The following is a 22,642-nucleotide window of genomic DNA, read 5'->3' on the forward strand; positions in this document are numbered from 1 at the left end:
ATTCTCTCATTTCTGTCCTAGACACCCCGTACACAGACCCTATTCGAATTCCAGTCCGAGTATATAATGAGAGTGCTCCGTTCACTTTTGAGTAATTCTGATTTCATCCGGGAAACCTGCTGCACCCTAGTCACGATGGCGTCAGGGACGGCTCAGCTTACGCAAAGAACTACACAACAGCTCCAAGGCCTCGCATCCCATGTACGCAGTACACCCTACCACGTACTCTATACGCGACGGAAGCCCCAGTCCTACCTCGATTTACGCGAGGTCAATCTGCCTACGTATCATTTCTGGGCGAAAACCTTGGAATCCACGAAAGCATGCAAGGAACTCCCTTAATCATAGCCTTAACGGGCATATGGGGAAAGCTAAGCAAGCCTTCGTCTTGGCGGGAAAAGTCAACTCCGTCCGAATTTGGGTTCATCTTGCCGACGAGCCAATTCGATCTCTCCCCACGCCAAGAGCCAAGAAGCCGTCATTACAAAACAAACGCATGGACCAAATGCAATGCAGCTAAGTGACTGCTTATCTTTGTGATGTGACGTATAAGCTCTCTTGGATCCTCCTTTCTTCCAAGCCTTTTTAAAGACTTCGACTCCGCTGTCTGACGACCGATTGTCATGATGCGCGCTTGGCACGAGGATCGGCAGATTCCGTGACTAATTTAGTGATGCTTCTTGCCCATCCTGCTCTGTATTCACCGCATGGCGACGCGTGCTCGACGTGTTCCTTTACTCTCTTCGATCTTCATGTCATCAGACCAGTACCAGACACGCAATACAGCGGAGATGATGTGCAAAGAAGACAGCCGGACTTTTGCCGAACCCAAGCCTAACCCCTAGATCATCCTCTGGCGTTTACGTATATACGTATCGTCGTTGCTCACTTCACCTCAAGCTAACCCATCGAACTGCATGACGTTCAATTCACTAGTTCAAAGCCATGGCCGGGAAAGATTTTTTCAGCACTTTTGTCGAGTCATGAGGCCCACTAGCATTGGCACTACCGCGCGTAGACTCTGCGCTTCCGCGTCACCCACCGGCTCTGTCCGTTGGACTTACGTTGCGCGTTATCTGACTAACCGTTTTCTGTGCAAGCTGACTGGGTCTGTTTCTAAAAACATTTATTATCATGTTTCCTACTTAGGAAAGGATCGTCTCTTTTTTTTTTCAAGCCTCTTCTCTCTAAATTCCATAATATATCACAGCGGGTCTCTTCGCAGAGATTGATGTCCGAATCAGGGGTCAAACTTCGGTGTCAAATTTTCGACCTGAGTTTTGCTGGCGCTTGACATGGCCGTCGCCATTATTGGTGGAATGTTCATTTCGGCTTTCGGCATGGAGCTCTGTAAACGAACACCTAAGCTCCCGATCTACGTACCTGAGTCTTATCCACAGATATTTTAGCTAGTCTGCAAGGCCTGAGGCTCTCCTGGCTTACGTCGAGGCCTTTCGGATTCATGCCGGGTGCTTTCCATATAGTTTACAAGCCTGTCAAGGTTACTCCTCAAATAGAAACTGGAACCTTTCCCCACTTCTTAACGGTTTTTTTTAATCTCCGACAAAACCTTTCAGCCTGGCATTCTTTCAAATTTCAGAATTCGCGATTATTTGAGTTAACTAGAATTGCCTTCGGGGCTTTTGATGATCGTAGTTAGCTCTTCCGAGATATGTGAGCTTGCGTGTGAGGAAATCAGCTATCATGAACGCTAGAGCGGGTGCGCTTTGGAGCTCTTTGAAACCAGAGCACCAGTAGTCAGTGGACATTGGAATGAAGATATTCATGGCTACAATTGCAGTTCATATATGAACCCCAGGATTAGCCTTAGTGACACACAGGCTTGGCTGTCATCATCGGGCCGTCTTGCTATGACAAGGGTTTGGTTGGCCATGATCATCAGGGGGATTTATCCGAGCTGCTTGTGCCTGAACGCCTAACTGGGGTCCCATGAGGCCACATGCAAGACATGCAGAGAGGACTGGACAGAAGTGCAGACTTTCCATCAAGTAGTTGGTGAGACTGCGAGATGAAACGCTCCCCCTCAACGCCAACAACCCTGGAATAAGCCCGATCCAACCCGAGTATCAACACAAATCTTGAATATCACATTCACCTCGGGATAATGTCGGACTACAGCAGTCCGGGACTGCGCGCGGCCGTTCGCGGGTATAGCTGAGTGAGGTATATTCATGTGCAAATATCGGGCAGCCAGAAGACCAAAGCGGAGGGTGAGGTATACAGGCCTCGACCCGGTATATATGTAGCCGTCTCTTGCCCAAACTTGAAATAAACCCCTCACCTGACATTCCAACCTCAACCCGAGGTCTTCCTCTCCTTCCACTTGACTCCATCTACTATTCAAAATGCACGACGCGCATCAATAATAGCCTAAGATTTTTCACCTTCCAAGGTTATCCCGAGGTCATTAAGATGACGGTCTTTATCGCATCCCTGTAAGTCTCCGCTTTTTCGGGACCCCGCAATCCACGGATCTAGGAACTCAACGATCGGGATTGTCAGGTTTCTCCCTTATACCATTGATTTCAAGTCGACGGGGTTGAAGAGTGCAAAGTCGCTTCGTCGCAAGTCTTCACCTAGCTATGCGGCTGTTGATGGATCGGGCGCCACACCCATCATTGGTCGCCTGGCGGATACCCACAAGCCTCGACAAAGGTCCGCAAGTTTGGAACTTACCCCGGGAGCGACCACTGAAGACGAAAAGATCTTCAAGGCATACATATCGCGTTCAGCAGGGGAGATACCTTTAGCGGACGATCCTAATGGCCCTGGTCCCAACGAGCCTCGGGCCGTTCCATGGGGCCAGAGCCGCAAGTTCAACCAACCTCGCTCAAAAGCGATAGTTCACCCTGAGCCATCTATTTTAAGTCGCCCAGCCTCGCGACAAGAATCAAAGGAATCGGCCTTCCTGAATGGCGGGGGCATACTTCCTCCGGCACCCACAGAAATAGGCAGCCCTCGGGCACTACTCTCTGCCGAGGACTGGGTCGTCAAGGCAGCAGAGCAAGGAAACGGAGGTCTCCATAATGCAATTAATGCGGCGGCAAATGCAGGCCTCCTCGAAAATAAGATGTGGGTGGGGACGCCAGGCATGCCCACCGACTCGCTGACAGACATGACGCGACATCTTATCGACGAGACCTTCCAGACCGAGTACGAGTCCCTGACTGTATTTGTAGGTGACAGCGAATTCGAAGGCCACTATACCCATTTCTGTCACTCTGTGCTCTGGCCCGCTCTTCATTATCAGATGCAAGAGAGTCCGCGTCATACTGAGTATGATGACTATTCGTGGAAACAATACCTCAAGGTGAATGAAGCATTCGCCAAGACCATCGCGAACCACTGGCGCCCGGGAGACACTATCTGGGTGCATGATTATCACCTGCTCGCACTTCCGGCACTTCTGAGGAAGAAGCTGCCGCGGGCAAGAATCGGGTTCTTCCTGCACTCGGCGTTCCCTTCTTCGGAGGTGTTTCGCTGTTTGAACTCGCGCGATGCGTTACTGGATGGACTCCTCGGGGCGGATTTGATTGGATTTCAAACAGAAGAATATTGTTATCATTTCATTCATTCTTGCAGTCGGCTCCGGCAATTGCAGGTTTCCGTTGATGGTGTACAAGTCAATCACCGGTTTGTGCGGGTCAAGAATTATCCTCTGGGAATTGATTATCAGTCACTCAATGCACTGCGCCAATCTGTTGAGGTAAAAGACTGGATCTCGAACATCGATGAGAAATACCGAGGGAAGCACCTGATTGTTGCTCGCGATCGGCTCGATGCACCTGGGGGTATCAAGCAGAAGCTCCAGGCCTATGAGCTCTTTCTGGAAAGCTATCCCAAATGGAGAGAGAATGTAAGTTCTTTATTATATCGTGATGGGGCTGATATTTGATCACAATTCCTAATATTTCGTCCGACACAGGTGGTCCTTGTTCAAGTGGCATCTTCGGCATCGGAGATTCCAGAGCTGGAAGCTCAGGTCTCAAAAATTGCCATGAGGATCAACTCAGTCTACTCCACACTCACCCATTCTCCCTTTGTTCTTCTGAAACAAGATATCAGTTATTCTCAGTTTCTCGCACTGATGAGTGTGGCGGAGATATACATGGTCACCAATCTTCGTGAAGGAATGAACCTCACAAGCCACGACTTCGTCCACTGTCAAGATGGGCAGCTCGTTTCCCAGAAGCACGGCTCTCTTATACTGAGCGAGTTCACTGGTAGTGCATCCATATTTCACGGCCACCCGCTCCTTGTTAATCCATGGGATTACAAACAATGCGCCGATGCGATCAATACAGCACTGGAAATGTCACCAGAGCAAAGACAGCAAAACTGGGAGTTCCTTCTAGAACGCAAAGCCCCACACACAGCCCTCGCCTGGTTCTCCTCCATTCAAAGCGCACTCACCGAAGCCCACAGCATGCAACAGTCTCGCGAGACACACGCAGTCACTCCCCTCCGGCTAGACACTCTCAAAGAGTCCTACCATGCCGCACGTAAACGCATCTTCTTTCTCGAAGACGGCGCGACCTTCATCCCCGACAAAACTCACCCATCCACAGAAGCAACTGACCTCATTCAAGCTCTAGTTCTCGACCCTAAAAACACAGTCTATCTAACCAGCAAGAACAGCCCCGAACAACTCGACGACACAGCTCGCACCCTCTCCCCGCGCGTCGGGCTAATCGCCGAGAATGGCTGTTTCGCTAGACCCAGCTCTAAACTTCAAGACGAAGAAAGCGTAAAAGCGGCCTGGGAGGCCCTCGTCGACGTCACAGGCACAAGTGACTGGCGCGCTGGCATCCGCAAGGTAATCGAGTACTTCCAAGAACGCACAGAAGGCAGCACAATCGAGGAACGCCGCTGTTCACTAACATTCGACTACACCCACGCTCTTGATCGCGATCTCGCCGCGCACCAAGCCTCCGAGCTAGCAGACCAGATAAACGGTGCACGCGGTAGCGAGGCTATCCGCGTTGTACGCGATATAAGTGCTGTGAGCGTGGAGCCACTACATGCCTCCAAGGCTGCTGCGGCCTCGATCCTGCTGGAACGCTTGCCAGCTGATGAGTCGGCTGACTTTATCTTTGTGGCGGGTGGGGCGAGAGGAGATGAAAGTTTGTTTCGGTGGGCGAATCAGTTGACTAGTGTGCAAGGTGTCTATGGCAATGGCAATGGCAATGGCAACGGACATCAAAATGGAAATGGAAATGGAAATGGACATGGAGACGGATATAAGGCTCGGACTGTGACGACTGTTACAGCTGGCACGCATGCCACCGAAGCGAGTGCCGTCCTGCCAACAGGATTGTCGTTGTTGGACGTATTGCGGCTGCTGGTGTTTCCGCATCTTGTTGGCGTGGCTTCGAGATGCAGAGATCTCGGAGCGTAGGGATGATTGCTGCTTCTGGTACTGATATGCATGTCTGCAGGTTCTCTCTTACTTACATGTCTCCTCTGTAGTCTCTTTGTTGCCGTTTCTCTTCATGTCGGTCTTTTCCTGGGACTTACTTCTATATTATTACTGGCATACCATATATGTGTATCCTGTGATATTGTTACAAGGAAACGAACACGGACTTGGCTACGGGATCGCTTCAATGAATAATAAATACATTGGAAAGATGGATCAAGAACTTGGAGTTTCTCCGCTGCGAGCTATTCTGCTGTTAACTCTTCTCCCCGTGGCTCACTTGGCCAAATAAATTAGGGTCGAGGCAATGTGCTTAAATATTTCTACATGCGTCGAACCAATCCCTGGCCCCAAAGGACACACAAATATTACAAATACACCCAAAAAACAAATGGAAAGTCGACGACTCGGATTCTAGTAAATAGAACGCCTAAATGGGGTCAAAGCCATTCCCAGTGCCCAACTTACTGCTAGGTAGCACCCGAACTAATAATCACATACACACGGCGCAGATACATGTGAGTCATCAATTGATAAGAAAAAAAGAAAAGAACATAAGACCATCCTCTTTTGAGAATCGAACATGAGTAATAATACTAACAGCATTACCAAAAATCAAGGGGTAAAACGCGCCGCGCCCATACGTAATGACAAAGAAGCCAAGGCACCATATGAGAAACACAAAATCAAGTTGGTCCTAGTTAGCGCAATGCACGGATCCTAATGGTAGGAGTGCGAGAGGCGCAATGTGTATTGGCAATGAACGTCGAGACAAATCAACCCGAGAGGGTGTATCCGGGACAGAGATCCACTCTGAACGCAGACAACCCAGAGAAGTGAATGGGACATGAGGGAGAAAAACAAGATGTAGGGAAATGCAGGGCAAATATCACAAGATTGAGAATACAAACCGTAAGAGGTGGAAACATGAATCGTTGATTTCGGCAGCAGCAACTGGGATGTTTACTGATGGTCCAAGTTCGAGATGACTCGTTGAAAAGGATGCGTCAATGGACAAAAGATCGCATCTAGCCACCAGTTCCTGTGTTTCCGGCGTCATCTTTGGATGGAGGTGCTGCGTCGGTGCTGGTTGAGACAAGAGTTGGCGCGATTCGGCGTTTCTTTGGCTGTTGGGCCTGGGTAACTTCTGGACCCTTGCTCTCCTCTTTCTCAGACTCGCTAGCGGTTCTTATGTCTCGTTTACCAAGTACGGTGCCCGTGAGCGTATTGGTACCACCTTGTGAGCCAGGTATTGGTAGAGGGGTTTGGGGTGGAGTAGTCAGAGGAAGTGCTGAAGGCTGCGCAGAGTGTGTGGCCGTTACTGATGGAACAGATCCCAGAGTTGGGGTTGGGTTGTTCACCACAGCGCCGGACTGCTGGTTTGATGATTGTGTTGCAACCGAGCAAGCGGAATTGGATCGTGCAGGGCTAGCCGGAGGTGCCTGAGAGGTGCTGGGTGCCGAGTTTCCGCTACTGGCTTGCGGGTGGGCAGGCTTGATGGGGGATGGAGCATGATTCGGGGTAGGTAAAGGGGTCACATGGTTTGAAGGAGTGCTTGAGGTGCCAGATAGGGCAGAAAGGGCAGATGCAGCCAATCCTGTGTAAACCTGGCCTAGCTCCCCGGGTGCAAACGAGAGAGTTGAACAAAACCCATCGGAAGAGCTCATGAGCAATGTCAAGCCATCATCCGACCTGTATATCGTTAGTTCTGTATTAAGAGTCAAAATAAAGTCAAAAGGAACTTACCAGGTCAAGTCGGTGAAAGTTGCAAAATGCAGATTGCTTACCACACACAGAGGAGTTTGCTGCTGTGTGTCATAGATCAAAACGGCGTCCTGTGTAGCTACAGCATAGACGATGCGGTAAGGAAGCGCAAAAACGGGGGCTGGGGATCCTTGCCCCGCATTGTTGCTGTTCTCGGTTTGTTGTGATGGTTGAGATGCCAGGTTGTCACCTGTGGCCGCGTCCTTGGGAGCTTGGCTTGTATTTCCTGATACAACTGGACCCGGTAACGGAGGAAACATTGACTCTTCAGTCGAGGTATCGATAGTGAGGTGCTTGGCAGACTGAGTGCCTTGCTTTAGCGTGTAAAAAATCGGAGAGCATTTGACAGCAACAGAGGGCTTCTTGTGGCCAGGAAGGTGGGAAATTGGCGGCTTGTTGAAGCCGGCACGCGTATACACATACACTGTGTTGATGATCTCGTCTGTTGTCTTGGAAGGATCGGTAGGTGAGACATGGGAGGTCTTATATTGACCAGCGGGCGTGAACAACAAGCTTCCATCAGGGGCGAAGGTCAGCCGGCGAAAGAATGAAGTGAAGGTTTCATTGGCATAGATGCTAGTATTCCTCACTCCGAGGCCTCCATGAAGACTTGGGGAAGAGACTTCCAGAGGCTTCACAGCAGGCAACGGCAAAGATGGGGCGGGAGATGCCGAGCGTCGAATCGATGGTGATGAACCAAATGAAGAACGTCGGCTGTGGGAAACCGGTGGAGGATCCATAGGTAAATTTGATGCCATCGGGGTTCCCGGCGTAGAGGGAGCGGGTGAAGCAATTGCAATTGGGTTACTTGTACTATGTTGCGGCCGGCTGATGGGCTCCGGAGCAGGGCTGCTGGATGAGATTCGTTTGGCAGGTAGATCCATCTTGAGAACCTTGCCATGGGGAGTCAGTGTAAATTGGCCATCTTTCGTCTTCAAACTGTAAATGTGAACAGATCGATCGGATGACTGAGTTGCGACAAATTCGTTGAGCGGATCCCACGCGACGCCTTGGACATAGTGCGAATGCTCTGCAATCTGTCGGACCATTTGCCCTAAGAACTCCATTGTCAGTTTTATCGCCAGATATAACGCACAATCTGGAGGTTGAAGACTGACCAGTTTGCGCATTGTATATGCGGGCAATGTTGTCCATGCTTCCGGTCATAATAAACACTCCATCGGGCGACCAAGCCAAATCGTAGATCTCCGCACCGGACGAGCGGCACATGTGCTTCACTCGCCAAGTCTCCTTATCATCTGACCGGTCTTCTCCCAGAGCAGGCTGTGTCTGCAGCTCCGATGGCACCCAGAGCAAGACATTGCCGTCGTCTCCAGCAGATGCCAGCATCTCACCTGCATCAAGTCAGATTAATGTCCGAGGGGCGTGTCATGGGAAACTATACCTTTTGGACAAAAACGGACCACATTGACTGCTTGAGTATGTTTGATGAGGGTACTCAGATATGTAACCTTTCGTTCTTCCCCGGTGGATTCGACTCTCCAGAGCTATTAAGGTGTCAGACAGGGTTCATGGGGGGCAGGGTAACGGAGGGTGGAAGTTCGGCGGCGTACTCGGACGTTATTATCACTAGAGAATCACTGTCAGTCGTGCAAATGGATTCGGAAATTGTATGGGTACTCACTTTCCACCAGTTGCTAGGCGACCCTTGCCATTGGGGTCAAAATGCACGGAATAAATGGGAACATTGTCGTCGTGCCATGAGATCAGTAGAGCAGAGGCCTTCATGGTGAGTAATACAGCTCACAAGCTGTTCCTCAGAGCCACCAGTCCTGGGAAAGGGTGTGCAGGATAGATTCCACAGTGGCTTTTCAAGAAATCCGAGCCAATTTAACGAGGTCTCTCGGCCCCGGCCGGTGGATGGGGGAAGGATGGCTTGTGTAGCTCGACGCGGAGGTGGTTGGAAATAGAAGGAGATAATTAAAATTAGGAAGTAGAGGAATCAGTGGAAGAAGAGAGAACAGAGAAGGGGGAAGGAAGTTAGAAGGTGATGAAGGGGAGTTTCGATGATGCTTCGAGTTGTTTGCGCGGGAACGCGACCGACGAGGCCGATTAGATATGAGCCACTCAACGGGCACGGATTGCATTGCAGTCTGCACACAATTCCGCCTCCACGTTCAACTGGATCAATCTTGGAATAACTGCAGCCCTGGGGCTTGAGCACTTGGGCTTGGAGATAGATAACGTCCTCGCAATTTCTAAGAAACCCAAAGTGGGCCTCGGGAACAACTTAATGTCTATGATATATAATTATCTTCAGTATTCACAACGCCTCCCTGTTGCCATTTCTTCAAGATATCTTGGAATGCAGAAGAAGAGAATAGACTACAAATACAAATGTCCTTTCTTCCAAGGTTGCAAGGAACGACTATGAAACCCACTTTCCAATTGTTTCGCCAAACCAGCTGATGGCTTTTTCCTGTCTCTTTGAGCGGGCGTCTGATTGCGTCTTCATATATGGACTGGCCTCCTCAGCGTACAGCTTTTGTTGCTCAAGGTGAGCATTATAGGCTCGGATCTCCAGCTCCCGCTCATGCGGTGTGAGCTTTTGCAGGGGTTTAGAGGGCTTAAAGCCAGCTGGGATAGACTCGCCTCCGGGGATCTCGATGACCGCCTGGGTCTTTTTGTCCGTTGTTGATGAGCTATTAGTGGCCTCAGGATTAAAGAGAGACTGAATTGGTGGCAGCTCGGCGCCAGCAGCTTTGGCTTCCTCCACTCGTTTCTCATAGTCCAGCATCTGGTGGTAGAGCTTGTCGGCGTGCATCTGAATCCGTTCCTCTTTCTCGGCGTCATACTCGAACGAGGCTGCGTAGCCTAAGGCCTGGAGGAATTTCTAGCCAGGTATCAGTATTTTGCAATTGGAGGAGGGTCGTCATCAAAGGAACTCACACTCTGAGTTGTAAAGCATCGCGAGAAGGTGCCATTCTGCTCCGCGCACATAGTCAATCGCGATTCGAGTTGCTTGCGCCAGTTTCCAGTCTGGAAGCATAAAGTAAGGGCCTCATGCTCCATAGCGCAGTTCTCCATCGCTGCCCGCTGCACTGTATCGCCACGCTCCTTGAACTTCTCAATTACTCGTGCGGCTCCGCGGACGCCATCGCCTCCGTCCGCATTGACCGGGGGCTTGTATGTCTTCCACAGATCCGCGTAACGGCCATCTTGGTAGAGTGACTGTGCAGGGACGGCTGGCTTCGAGGAATTGTCTGACTCGGGGTTGGGCGATGGGGTAGCTGGTTGCTGTACGTCCGGCGCAGGCACATATTTGTCCGGTCGCTCTTGTTCGAGGTATTCTCGGAGGCCCGGGTCGAGCTTCTTCACGGGATCATTTTTGCTTTCTCCTGAAAACCAACCCATTGGGAGTTTGATTTGCGGAGATATGGAGGGGAAGGCGTGGGAAGGTGTTTCCTTAGAGCGTTGCGGAGAAGTTGGGATAAAAATGGATCAGGATCAGCTCTGATACCGATAAACTCCCGACCGCCGCGGTCTTTGCTCTTGCATCACCAACACGACGCGTCTACCTCGACGCCGTTCCTCCACCATGGAATCCAGTATGACCAGAATGCTTCGGACGAATCCCAAGTATGATAGCTAATGTTGTATAGCGCGAGAGGAGCGGTTGCAAATGCGACAGCGTGGAGCTGGGTACGCGCTCTACCCCGCGAAACAATAACACAGGATGCTTGAACTGACCAAGAATTTAGAACGCGCCAAATTAAAGCAGTCGATTTCGGATTCTCATTTGGAGCTCCAGCGCCCGGTCCATCAGGCTCTGCTCCCATCTCATTATTCCCCGAACCCGAGAAATCGCAAACACAGCCCGCGCCCGCGCCAGCGCCGAGGGCTGCAACACCGCAGTCGCTAAAGGTCTCTTCGCAACCTGGATCGCGGACGATAATTCAGTCTCAGCGTACACCTGGAAGCGCGCGCAATAATCTTCCTCGGCGGCCTTCAACGTATGACATACCGTCCGACGAAAGGCCCGAAGTGCCGCGAAGCAACAAAAGAAGAAGACTAAGTGCGTGGTTGAATACAGAGCTGATAATCTCTTATGCTGATTCTATTGGAGACTCTCCAGAGCCACGAGATACCCCCTCAAAGCAGAGCGTCCCGGAACCTGTTGCTGACACCTCAGAGCCAATTCAGAATGGCGGCTCAGTGGTCACAGAAGCACAAGCACAAGCACAAGCACAAGCACAAGCACAAGCAAGCCATGAAGCCGATATCTCCATGTCAGATGTACAAGATGCCCAGATCGATGCGCCCGACTCTCCAACGCTGCCAGAAGAACCTCTGAATACTGAAGCCGAGGTAGATGGTAGCGCAGGGACAATTAATGCGGACTCTACGGCACAGCCAGAGCAAACCCCAAGCACAACACAAACCCCCAAGCTGGGCAACACAACAGAGATTACCAAGAAAACGCTCCCTCAAAAGTTCCGGTCACCCAAGGATGCACTACAAGAGGCCCAGCCTATTGTTGATCCTACAGTTGTTGATTCTACAGACCCCTCGAGCCAGAAGCAGCGAAAGAGCCGATCACCACCGCAAGCTGACAAGGCCCCAGAGGAAAGTGAAGAAGAGCAAATGATTGAAAAAGCAAATCCCTCGACGTCTTCTCAGGGACCTCGCAATCAGAAGACAAGAATCCCGCGAGCCAAATCCACCACGACCGATGCCTTCGACGCCAATCAATCAGAAGAGGCTGCTGTTATTCAACCAGACCGAAGTCACCAGCCGAACACCCTGGATGTGACTGATGTTGCAACCGAAGACACACCTGTAGCTCAAAAATCGTCCGAGACGACAAAAAAGACTCAAGGTCGCAAAGGTCGTGCTGAAAATGGAGGACGCGCGCCGGCTCAAGCTGTGGAAGAAAAGGCTCCCCCAGAAGCTGGAGCAGAGTCTCGACCCGAGGTTACTCAAAGCAATGCCCCCTCCAAAGCTAAACGTCCACGTGGTCGGCCATCGCTTTCCGGAAAGAAGAATGATGGAGAAGCACAGAAGGACCAAGGGCTGAAACGGCCTCCAGAGGCTGGGAAAGACATAGAATCCGGACCATCAAAGCCACGCCGTGGTCGGCCTTCGCTTTCTGGAAAAAAGGCCGATGGAAAAGCACAGATACGTCCCGAAACAGAACCTGACGCGGAGCCTGGTCCATCAAAGTCTCGTCGCGGAAGACCTGCAAAGAATAAGCTAGCGCCAGAGCCAGAGCCCACAGCTCCCAAAAACCAAACAAACCCTGAGACTGAGCATCGACCAGAGCCAGGACAAGAAAATGCACCCGAACCATCAAAATCACATCGTGGACGACCTGGAAAGAAGATCACGCCGACATCCGAGCCGGATTCTACAATTTCAGAAGAATATCCTAGCACCGAGAGTGAGCCTAGGCCCGAGTCCGCGGAACAGGAGGATGCACCCGAACCATCAAAACCACGCCGGGGGAGACCTGGGAAGAAGAGCAAGTCGGCAGCAGAGCCGGAATCTATAGCTCTAGAGGAACAACCGAATAATGAGAGCGAACCTAGACCTGAGCCAGACCAGGAGGATGAACCTGCACCATCGAAGGCTCGTCGGGGAAAAACAAAGAAGAGCAGAGCGGCAGAAGAACCCGAAACTACGACTAGGGAAGCGGAAGCTGAGACCGAGACCGCTCAAGAACGTCGGAAACCAAGAGAGCCTCGTGGCGAAACGGTCCCTGTTACTGTGCATCGTTTATTTAATCCTTCAGCGCTCGGTGCAATGTACACATCAGCTGGTTCTGGCGACGAGGATGAAGAGTCTGCCGATGAGCTCTCCACTCGCCAAAAGACCAAGCTTCCTAATCGCGGTGGTGTTAACCCGGCCGATGTTTTGAGCCAAATCTGTCGTGAAACACTGGAGAAGACGCTCACGGCTCTCAATAACGGAATAGCGAACGAAACAAACACACAACGGCGGGCGGAGTGGACACGCAAACGAAGGGCTGTCGAAGCCTTTGGCTCTGAACTTGATGGACGCCTGCTGGACCTGAGCGAGATGCTTGATAGCAATTTTGTGCTTGGTGTGCAGCTCAGGAAGACCAAGCGCGAAATGATGGATTTGCGGAGCCATCTATACAAGGTGCGGCGGGAACGAGAGAGCATTGCTCTACAGATGGATGCAGTGCGTGACAAGCATATGGAAGAGGAGAATGCAAGAAACGTAAGTTTGGTACTTGACTCTATCAGTTGAACCATCCACTAACAATTGGACAGTCTCGCACCACCATCAACAATTCCCTCCACAGCCTTGAACTTGCGCTAGATCGCAGTCAACACCGGCCCTCATTAACCACTAATCCTTCCCCGGCAGATCTGGAGTTTAAGCTCCGCACCGTGGCCGAGGATGTGAGCAGTCGAGCACCGGGAGCACAGGGCGGATTGCTCAACCAGGTCCGCGCATTTAATGAGCAACTGGAAACTACGGCTCGCCGTTTAGAACGGTGACATGTGGAAAGATGATTAATAATTTTGGAGTACATCGGGGCTATATTTGACCTTTTGTGATACCTAGGCATTATCCCATGGCCGGTCCAGGGAACATGGCGTTATTGTGCAAGATACTGTATATCGTTCAAGGTCTATCTCGGGGCGACTCGTGATCTGTATGACCTGTCCAGCAATTCCGAGTCTGTGATACCAGAACTATTGAAGGATTAATAAGATTATTAATCCTCATACCGAAAGGGTTGTCTCCACATTGCAAGAAAATCTTGGAACCGTAGAAACCTTCAGAAACCAATCAAGCGTTTGTCAGCCATTCTCCGTCTGCTCCGGCCGTATCCACCCTTTAACATGTGGCGAACAAATCAGAACTTTAATTTCGCTAAATTTCAAGACAAAAAGTCTCCGTTTCTCCATACTTGCTTGGAAATCAACACCCCCAGTGGGCCCATTGATGGCTACGTATAAAGCCATGGCTGTGACCCATGCATGTAAATCTGTATTGAACAGAGCCACTTTACATAAATTGCATTTTGCCTTTTTGAATTGCATTCTATATCTCAAATATCAAAGATGACGAAACTTTTCGAGCCCCTCAAAGTCGGTCGCATGGAGCTTTCCAACCGCATAACCCTAGCTCCTTTAACCCGCTTCCGCGCCGACGACAGCCACGTCCCACTCCCCTTCGTCAAAGAATACTACGCCCAACGAGCCTCGACCCCAGGTACCCTCCTTGTCAGCGAAGCAACATTAATCACAGCCCGCGGAGGCAGCTACCCTAACGTACCCGGCATCTGGAGTGAAAGTCAAATTGCCGCCTGGAAGGAAGTTACCGACGCCGTACACGCGAAGGGCTCCTACATCTATCTCCAGCTATGGGCACTTGGCCGAGTCGCACAGCCAGACGCAACTCAATCAAAAGACGATTTCGTAACAGTGTCCAGCAGCGCGGTACCCGCTGAGGCCGACGGCCCCGTGCCGCGTGCGCTAACGGAATCCGAGATCCAAGAATGGATCCAGGATTACGCGCAGGCATCGAAGAATGCCATTGCGGCCGGGTTTGACGGTGTCGAGATCCATGCTGCCAATGGCTACCTGATTGATCAGTTCACTCAAGATACTTGCAACAAGCGGACGGATCGGTGGGGCGGCAGCGTGGAGAACCGCGCTCATTTCGCCGTTGAGGTTACCAAGGCTGTTATTGAGGCCGTTGGTGCGGACCGGACTGGTATCCGGTTGAGTCCTTTCAGCCCTTTCCAGGGTATGCGGATGGAGAACCCGTTGCCGCAGTTCACTTACCTGGCGGAACAGTTGAAGCAATTGAAGCTTGCTTATGCTCACGTTGTTGAGGCCCGGATTTCCGGTAATACCGACGTTGAGGCGAGCGAGAACTTGGATTTCTTTTTCAAGGCTTATGAGAAGGCTGGCCCTATCATGGTGGCTGGCGGTTACAAGCCTGATTCAGCGCGCGAGGCTGTTGATGTCCATTATAAGGATCATGATGTTTTGGTCGCCTTTGGTCGGTCTTACATCGCCAACCCTGATTTGCCCTTCCGGGTGAAGAGTAACGTTCCACTTACGCCTTATGATCGTGATATGTTCTACCGGCCCAAGGACCCTGTTGGTTATATCGATTATGAGTTCAGTGCTGAATACAAGGCTACTCAGGTTGCGGCTTAATGTGATTTCTGTTCAGGGTTTGTTGCATAGCTATATAGAGTGTTTATTCTAATGTCATTATATAGAGTTTGATAAATTTCAAGATTTTACCTACTTGTTAATACCGATTGATCTCGAGCAGGTCTATCTGCAAGATACAGAGTTTTCAAGGCCTCACAAATAGTAACTACTAGGGAAGTATCTGGACAGTAATGTATTCCTTATATCCTAAGCGATTGGAAGTAGATCACCCAAGCCCAACACTATTTACTCTAAAATTAGATAGTCGAAATCAGATTTTATACTGCAGACGATCAGTACAAGTCCAAATTATCAAAGATCAGAAGACTCACGCGAAATTGTCTATTATTCCGGTCCGCCATATCCAAGAATCCCGAGTTCTCCTGGCGAACTTCCCCCTCATGTTGCTGGTTCCTCCGACGATTCTCCCAAATATAGTAATACCGCAGTAAGACAGAAGTAACAATGGTGACCGCAAGGGTTGCTACAATTCCAATCTTCGCAGGTGTGTAATTTGGCGCGTCTTTGGTTCGGAAGGTCAGCGGACCGAGAATATTACCCAAACAGAAAGACATAAGCATGATGGCATTCATAGACACTTTCTTGGTGTGACCCGCAACATTGGCGCTGACAAGTGAATAAATTAACGGCAAAGCAGAACCATCAGCCTGGATCAGATAGCTCTCCGCTAGCTGGGTGGCTTTCATGTCTTTGGCCGAAAAGGCAAGAAGGCAACTGCCCAAGAGACTACAGAGTAGCGCTGCGATGATGCAGAGACAACGCTGGTCATATCGGGAGGCTGTCCACGTTGTAATCAGGATAGCGACGATACTGACGGCTCCATTGGGGATATTTAACAGCTCGGTCTGCTTGGTTGTAAAGCCGATGTTTTTAATGATCAAGGAGGTGAAGCTGCTGATTGCAGCGTTTGGAACGTCCATTGCCGTTACGATCACGGCGATGAGATAGGTCTGTGGGTCTTTGAAGACCTCAACGAACTGTGCCCATTTGAAGTGCTTGTTCTCGATGCCGGTTTGGTTCTCGCGTAGACGCTCGATGGCGAAGATCTTTTCTTCGTGGGTGAGACGGGATGTCATGGGGTTATCAGGGAGAAAGACAAAGATGCTGATTCCAACGGCGATGGTGATGATCCCAAAGATGAGGAACATGATCTGCCACGATTTGAAATTGTCCCCGGTATAGAAGAGAAGGCCATAGGCAACTAGAGCACCCATCATGGAGGCGGTTCCGGTGCCAAGGTACCATATTCCAAAGCGTTTGGGTTGCTCTGTTAACTGTTAGAGGGGGTTCAATTCGTGAATTGAGTGGGATGGACGTACCATTTCGTTTATACCACATAGAAGTGATTAAGATGAGACTGTTTAGATGTTAAGAGGGGAGTTGGTGTAGTTGGATGTTAGATAGTCTCACGCTGGAGCAATTGCACTCTCAAAGCAGCCCAAAAGGACTCGCAAGGTCATTAAACCGCCGAAGTTCCTTGCAGTGCAGTTCAAAGTTGTCATGAGGCCCCATATTGCCACTGATTCTCAATCAGTATGATTTTCTTCAATAATACAATTGCATACATACCATTGAAGCCCAGATATTTTGCCGTGGGCAACCATTGCATTAGAAAGCCCGTCGGAAGCTCAAAGGCCAAATATGTGCAATAAAAAGCTAGCGTGAGATTCGAGTACTGGTTCGTCTTCATATTTGTGTCGCTCAACAAACCCATTACGGAAGCATAGTTTACTTTCCACATGTCAGATCTGTATCCTCACTACCTTGAGTTCATTACTTACTGAGCTGAGCACCTTATCCAGAAACTGCAGATTATACGCAGCCCACATCAAAGGCATAATCATCCAGTCAATCTTCCGCACGAGTACCTTCTCATCAACATCGACACAAACGGCAATGTCTTCTCTGTGGAGGAATTCCAACGCCGCATCAGCCTTTCCCGCCGCTAATGCGTTCTTAGCTTCCACATCAACCGACGTGGTCACGACAGGTGTGTGTTTTCATGAAGTCCCATTGTGCACTTGAAATGTTTGAAATTGAATTAATCGTTAGTAGCGACACACCATCTCTAATAAGAGCCCGCTTCCGATCAGAAAGTACAGGTGGAGAAAAAGTATAAAGAACCCCTCTCTCCATGGTTATCAGGTCCAGTTTTCAGACCGGAATTGCATGCCGCTTGAAGCTACACTAGCTGGATCCCTGCCAGATACTACCGGAACGAGTATTATTTTGTGCAAATACCGCAGAGCTACTAACAAGAGGCCCGCTTGGTTACGAAGTTCTCGTTGTCAAAGCGTGCGGAGACACGGGCTGTTCCGCATCCCAAGTCTGAGCACTCTTATCTTGGTCACCCGATGGGTGGTATTTCATGCGATCGGCAGACTTCAATGAGCCACTAGCATTTAGCCCAAAATTTGGACTCCAAAATCTTGGAAAGTCGAGTGGAGCTGTTGAATAGACACCACGTGTCATAAAGCGGTTTGAAGTTTGTTGACCTGAGATTTAAGCCGAAATATGTAGTTCTAGCCTTGCTAGCCTGCCTGAGCTCTGAATCTGCAGTTATTCATATACACCGTAGTCATTCTGGTTATGCATGAAATGTGGAGATCACCGAGACTCACTCCGCTCGGGTCCCACTTCGGGCGTGCCCACCCGCCCACTCGCCGCAGCTCCTGTATTAAACGTGGAAACGACCTGATTCTACTCTATGTACACGAATGCTTCTAGCGCGTTGCATTTTATATAAAAAGACAAATTGACTCTAACTACAATACTCAGTCGCAATAGTTTTTGAACTCTATATCCCCGAGAACCTCGAGTTCCGCGACTACATCACAATCGTCCAATCAGCACGCACATTCGCAGACGGCTATGATCGTAAAGTACGCTTGATCTAGCCTAGTCATCCTCAAGAAATGATATACTGACCGTCTTTATGATGCCGAACGCTTGCGTGCTGTGCTTGCTCCGACAATTGAGGTAGATTATCGTCTCGTCTCCACAACCATTCCAATGAAGGTTTGTGGGCCCGAGGAACTCATCGCCGAATTCCTCTCACTAGAATTGCTCGGCAACAAGAACCTTTTGACACAGCACTTGCTGGGGCAACCGTACTTCAAATTTGTTTCTAAAGACGAGATTGTGGTCGAGTGGCAACAGATTGCTGGCCATGGCCGATGGATGGAGGGTTCTCATACGCTGAAGAAACAAGTCGATAAGACGAGTGATGGGAAGTCGTATATGGAGCAACGGTATATTAAGGTCGATGGATGTTGGAAATTGGCTGGGCTCAAGCCTTCTTTGTTGTACGAGATTGGGGAGTTTAATGAGGTTGTGGCGGAGAGGTCTACATAGATACAGTTATATCATTTTTGTATAATGAAATAGACATATGGTAATGAAAGCTATTAGGATTGTGACCATAGGATAAGAAGCCGTAGCTATATCCACATCCAAAATCCAACGCTGGTAGAAAGGTTGAGTTAATGTCTCAATTTGACAGCTGGGGTAACAGTGCCCCGGCATTGACCAAAGCCAAACCTCGCCCCATTTTTCTTGTTGACACACCATCCTTCCATTATGAGCTCATCGCCATCTTCCAAGAACACAACTTGATTCTCTTTCAAAGCCGACAGCACAGTCGTTGGAAGCGATCGCTCTACAAGACATGCCAAGCCCGTTTTCTCCCCATTGGAGTCTGTACGCTGAATATCATCAAACAGCGCGTTAGTAGTTGATACAGAGTTAGACCAGCTAAGGGTAGATTCACGTACCGCACTCGAGATAGTTCCCGTTCCGAAGATGTCACCAGTACTGAGACCCTCACCTGCGCTTGTAAGGTGAGTCGCCTGTTGATACGGAGTCCAGTACAGCTCGTTCAGATTTGTCGAAGTGACGTTATAAGTATTACCATTCCCTTTTCACGTTAATGCATGTAACTCCGACCAAATGCTATTTGTACTCACGAATAATACGGGCACTTAGATCAATGTCAAAAGTCGCCTCATTTTGATTGCCTTTCCATGTTAGATGCGGCAAGGGAGCTGGATCCTGGTGAACCATGACCGAACTCTGGACCGATTCAAGTGCATCCATAGTGATAATCCACGGCGAGATGGTTGTGCTAAACCCTTTACTGTGAAATGGGCCGAGGGGTGCCATCTCGAAGCCTTGTATGTCACGCGCTGACCAGTCGTTCAAGATCACAAACCCAAATATGTGATCTCTCACAGCTTGGATATCAAGAATCTGGCCACGCTCCAAAGGGTGGGAGATGAAAACTCCCATTTCGAGTTCAAAGTCCAGTCTCTTGGTAGGCTTGAACGATACACTCCCAGTTTCGTCTTTGATAACACCATGCGGACGAGTCAGGGTAGTGTCAACATTGAGACTGGAAGTACGACCATTATAGACACTTGGGATAACATGCCAGTTCGGCGAACCTGGTATACCAAGAATTTCAGAGCACTGTGTTTTCATATATTAGCTGACTTTCTTCAGATTATGTAGGTATAGACGACTGGCTAATAAACGATACATTCTGGGCGTGTTCCAATGAACAATAAAAGTCCGAAAAATTAGCCGTTTGCATAGGGTAGTGGTTCTGGATGCGGTCCAGTGGGATGAAGAATTGATCCCGCGTGGCTGGAAGAGCAGCTAGTCGCGGTAGAGAGTCGCATAGGAGTTGCCGTGCTTCACGGCGACTGGTAATAGGAAGTGATGCAAAAGCATTTAGATGGCTCTGTTTATTTTCTGCCAGTCAAGATCAAGAGGCTCTATATACTTTGATGGAGTAATCACCTGCGAGAAGATCGCTCCTTTCTCAAAGCCCGGTATAGAGTCAAAAAACCCATCTTTTTCTAGAGCGTCGAGGTCGATCGCATCGTCATGGAGTGCTGTCGCGCACCGAAGAGTGGGATTCTCGCGAGTTGAAATGACCCCAAAGGGAATGTTTTCAATGGGAAACGGAGTCGATGGGGAGGTCATCGTATCGTCAAATGGTCCAACTCGCGTATCTAGACTCTGTTAGAGAGTTCGTGGAGATTTAGAGTGCCCACTTACCCAGAAAGCTAATTCGGTGGTTGGGGAAAGTCAATGGGAGAAGTTAAAGAAGCGGCACCTCCACTTTTATTAGCGGGGTAAATGTCCACGTTTCCCCACGGGGTAACGCTATGTGGGCACAACTCTATCTCGTTCCCACTCATTGCATAGCGATTGCAAATCACATATAGCTGCCAAGATGGGTCGTCCTGATCATCTGCTGCTGTATTTGGAAATTCAAAAGCCCAAACTGATCCTTTCATCATGTCTTTGTCGAAGCTTGAGAAAGGAAGCGTCGAATTTACCGAGGATATTACTTCGGACGTACCACCAGGCCATGACGATGTCCTAGTTGACTCCTCGGGGGAGATTCGGCGCTTGCCTATTCCAAGCAAGGATCCAAATGATCCTTTGAACTTCCCCTTTATAGCAAAGTTGGGGATTATCGTGAGTCGCTGCTGGTTTTGTATGTGGCTTCCTCGAAACCTTAGGTGTTAGACCACTGAGATGTATTCTAACTATGCGAATAGCTATGATGTCCTTGTCTGTCACTGGGGGACTGGGATCCGTCCTGGGCGTCTTCGATGCGCTCTATGCCCCGGAAGGAGTTAGTGAGACGGAAGTAGCCTGGCTTACAACGTTCCCTTCTTTGTTCATAGGCATTGGTAAGAGCTTCAAAGACCAGAGCCCAGTACATATCAATGAACTGACTTATACTTGTACAACAGGAAACTATGTCATCTTACCTCTTGGATTAGCCTTTGGCAGACGCCCAGTCACATGGCCATCACGGTGCTTCTAGGAGCAACAATTGGATGTGAACTCACCCAGACATACGAGCAACACCTTGCTCTAAGGATCATACAAGGCGCTGCGACTGGTGCTACAGAATCTGTGGGTTCAGTTTAACCCTCCACTACAGACGACACCCACTAATCTTAGGATTCCTTATAGCTACTGCCTCTCATTTTGTCTGAAGTAACTTTTGTTCATCAGCCAGGAAATATCTACGGGCTGTACTGGGCAACTCAGACTATTGTGAGCAGCTGCATGAATCTGGCAAGCTCCTATGAGGTCGCTGCTCTGGGATGGCGATGGTACTACTGGATATTCGTCATCACCATCGGTGCAGGGGGAATAGTCGCATTCTTTGGATGTTTTGAAACAGCCTATCGTCGCTCCGCACATGTAATAAACGATTCAGTCATTGTCACCGATAACTTTGGTGTCACACGTGTCTTGACAGGTGAAGAAGCCCAGGCTTATATCAGCTCCAATGCTGCTGCCGAGAACAGGGACAATGTTCCAGATGAGCCGAGGCCCGAAAAGTCATACGGAGAGATGATTAAACCTTGGAGTCATACTGGAAACCCCCCTGTGGCTACTGTGCTACAGACTTGGTACCATATGTTGCAGGCTTTGACGTCTCCTGGGATCATTTACGCCACACTTTTATCATCAGCTGTCCTGGAAGCTGCGATAGGAATGTCCTTAACCTATGACACAGTCCTCCAGGATAACTATGGATGGCCCGCAGCAAATGTTGGCTTGATTAATCTAGGGGGTGTATTTGGCAGCTTGGGCGGTATGCTCTATGGAGGCACTTTCGCAGACTGGTTCATTATCAAAATGGCCAAGAGATCTAATGGAGTCCATACCCCTGAGCATCGCCTTTTACTACTCATATTTCCAGGTGTGCTTTGCTCGCAATTGAGGAAAGGCATATGCTGGATCTGAGCATACAGGATCGGTTCTCTCAGTTAGAAGTAAATCTCCCTTCTGTTGTTTTGAGGGTCTTCCAGGTTCGTTGGGCTTGAAAAGCGCTTTGATCAGTCAAGGCAAGAGAAGAGTGTCATTTAAGAAGCTCACTGTTGCGTTGCGTCCACGAGAGGCTCCTGGCAGACGATCCTTGCGGCGCTTGATGGTCAACTCACCATCTGGAGACAATCCGCCATGCAGCGCGCGATGCCTCTGTAAAACATCACTTCCAGAAATTAGGCACACTTTATTTCAGGATTTAAAGGGGCAATAGCCTACCACCGGTTAAAGCCGCGTTGACAGATCGAACATCGAAAGCTGCGCTTGTTGCGATGAGAGTCGATGTGCCGAGCGAGATAGTCGTGACGCTCATACGCCTTGTCGCACTGAGGGCATTGATAAGGCCCTGAACTCAATTTTTGCAATGCTTTCTGAGAAGCTACTCTGCTGGCCA

General features: G+C 49.6%; 9 protein-coding genes across 9 annotated transcripts; 5 read left to right on the plus strand and 4 right to left on the minus strand.

The window, feature by feature from the left end:
• Positions 1–2,433: 2,433 nt before the first annotated feature.
• On the plus strand, positions 2,434–5,419 carry N7484_003178 (trehalose-6-phosphate synthase; the record flags this gene model as incomplete). The annotated part of the gene is made up of 3 exons (XM_057113598.1): positions 2,434–2,456; positions 2,524–3,877; positions 3,947–5,419. The coding sequence occupies 3 exons, from the start codon at positions 2,434–2,436 to the stop codon at positions 5,417–5,419; spliced, it is 2,850 nt and encodes a 949-aa protein (XP_056973738.1).
• Positions 5,420–6,468: 1,049 nt separating this feature from the next.
• N7484_003179 (uncharacterized protein) lies at positions 6,469–8,953 on the minus strand (the record flags this gene model as incomplete). Its single annotated transcript, XM_057113599.1, has 6 exons — positions 6,469–7,132; positions 7,187–8,258; positions 8,323–8,559; positions 8,610–8,712; positions 8,779–8,794; positions 8,850–8,953. 6 exons carry the CDS (start codon positions 8,951–8,953, stop codon positions 6,469–6,471), a joined length of 2,196 nt encoding a protein of 731 aa, XP_056973739.1.
• A 640-nt stretch (positions 8,954–9,593) lies between these two features.
• Positions 9,594–10,579, minus strand: N7484_003180 (uncharacterized protein; the record flags this gene model as incomplete). The annotated part of the gene is made up of 2 exons (XM_057113600.1): positions 9,594–10,058; positions 10,115–10,579. The coding sequence occupies 2 exons, from the start codon at positions 10,577–10,579 to the stop codon at positions 9,594–9,596; spliced, it is 930 nt and encodes a 309-aa protein (XP_056973740.1).
• A 184-nt stretch (positions 10,580–10,763) lies between these two features.
• Positions 10,764–13,692, plus strand: N7484_003181 (uncharacterized protein; the record flags this gene model as incomplete). Its single annotated transcript, XM_057113601.1, has 4 exons — positions 10,764–10,773; positions 10,828–10,867; positions 10,927–13,408; positions 13,462–13,692. The coding sequence occupies 4 exons, from the start codon at positions 10,764–10,766 to the stop codon at positions 13,690–13,692; spliced, it is 2,763 nt and encodes a 920-aa protein (XP_056973741.1).
• Positions 13,693–14,262: 570 nt separating this feature from the next.
• On the plus strand, positions 14,263–15,369 carry N7484_003182 (alkene reductase; the record flags this gene model as incomplete). The annotated part of the gene is made up of 1 exon (XM_057113602.1): positions 14,263–15,369. The coding sequence occupies one exon, from the start codon at positions 14,263–14,265 to the stop codon at positions 15,367–15,369; it is 1,107 nt and encodes a 368-aa protein (XP_056973742.1).
• A 293-nt stretch (positions 15,370–15,662) lies between these two features.
• Positions 15,663–17,104, minus strand: N7484_003183 (putative MFS transporter; the record flags this gene model as incomplete). Its single annotated transcript, XM_057113603.1, has 4 exons — positions 15,663–16,657; positions 16,710–16,747; positions 16,801–16,909; positions 16,960–17,104. 4 exons carry the CDS (start codon positions 17,102–17,104, stop codon positions 15,663–15,665), a joined length of 1,287 nt encoding a protein of 428 aa, XP_056973743.1.
• Positions 17,105–18,402: 1,298 nt separating this feature from the next.
• Positions 18,403–18,744, plus strand: N7484_003184 (NTF2-like protein; the record flags this gene model as incomplete). Its single annotated transcript, XM_057113604.1, has 1 exon — positions 18,403–18,744. The coding sequence occupies one exon, from the start codon at positions 18,403–18,405 to the stop codon at positions 18,742–18,744; it is 342 nt and encodes a 113-aa protein (XP_056973744.1).
• A 128-nt stretch (positions 18,745–18,872) lies between these two features.
• Positions 18,873–20,376, minus strand: fahA (fumarylacetoacetate hydrolase FahA; the record flags this gene model as incomplete). The annotated part of the gene is made up of 4 exons (XM_057113605.1): positions 18,873–19,094; positions 19,164–19,306; positions 19,356–19,857; positions 20,191–20,376. The coding sequence occupies 4 exons, from the start codon at positions 20,374–20,376 to the stop codon at positions 18,873–18,875; spliced, it is 1,053 nt and encodes a 350-aa protein (XP_056973745.1).
• A 318-nt stretch (positions 20,377–20,694) lies between these two features.
• On the plus strand, positions 20,695–22,167 carry N7484_003186 (MFS general substrate transporter; the record flags this gene model as incomplete). Its single annotated transcript, XM_057113606.1, has 4 exons — positions 20,695–20,896; positions 20,961–21,121; positions 21,199–21,324; positions 21,385–22,167. 4 exons carry the CDS (start codon positions 20,695–20,697, stop codon positions 22,165–22,167), a joined length of 1,272 nt encoding a protein of 423 aa, XP_056973746.1.
• Between the last annotated feature and the right edge of the window lie 475 nt (positions 22,168–22,642).

This window comes from Penicillium longicatenatum, assembly GCF_028827895.1.
Source record: "Penicillium longicatenatum strain IBT 33135 chromosome Unknown contig_2_segment0_segment0, whole genome shotgun sequence".
In the NCBI taxonomy this organism is placed as follows: Eukaryota; Fungi; Ascomycota; class Eurotiomycetes; order Eurotiales; family Aspergillaceae; genus Penicillium; species Penicillium longicatenatum.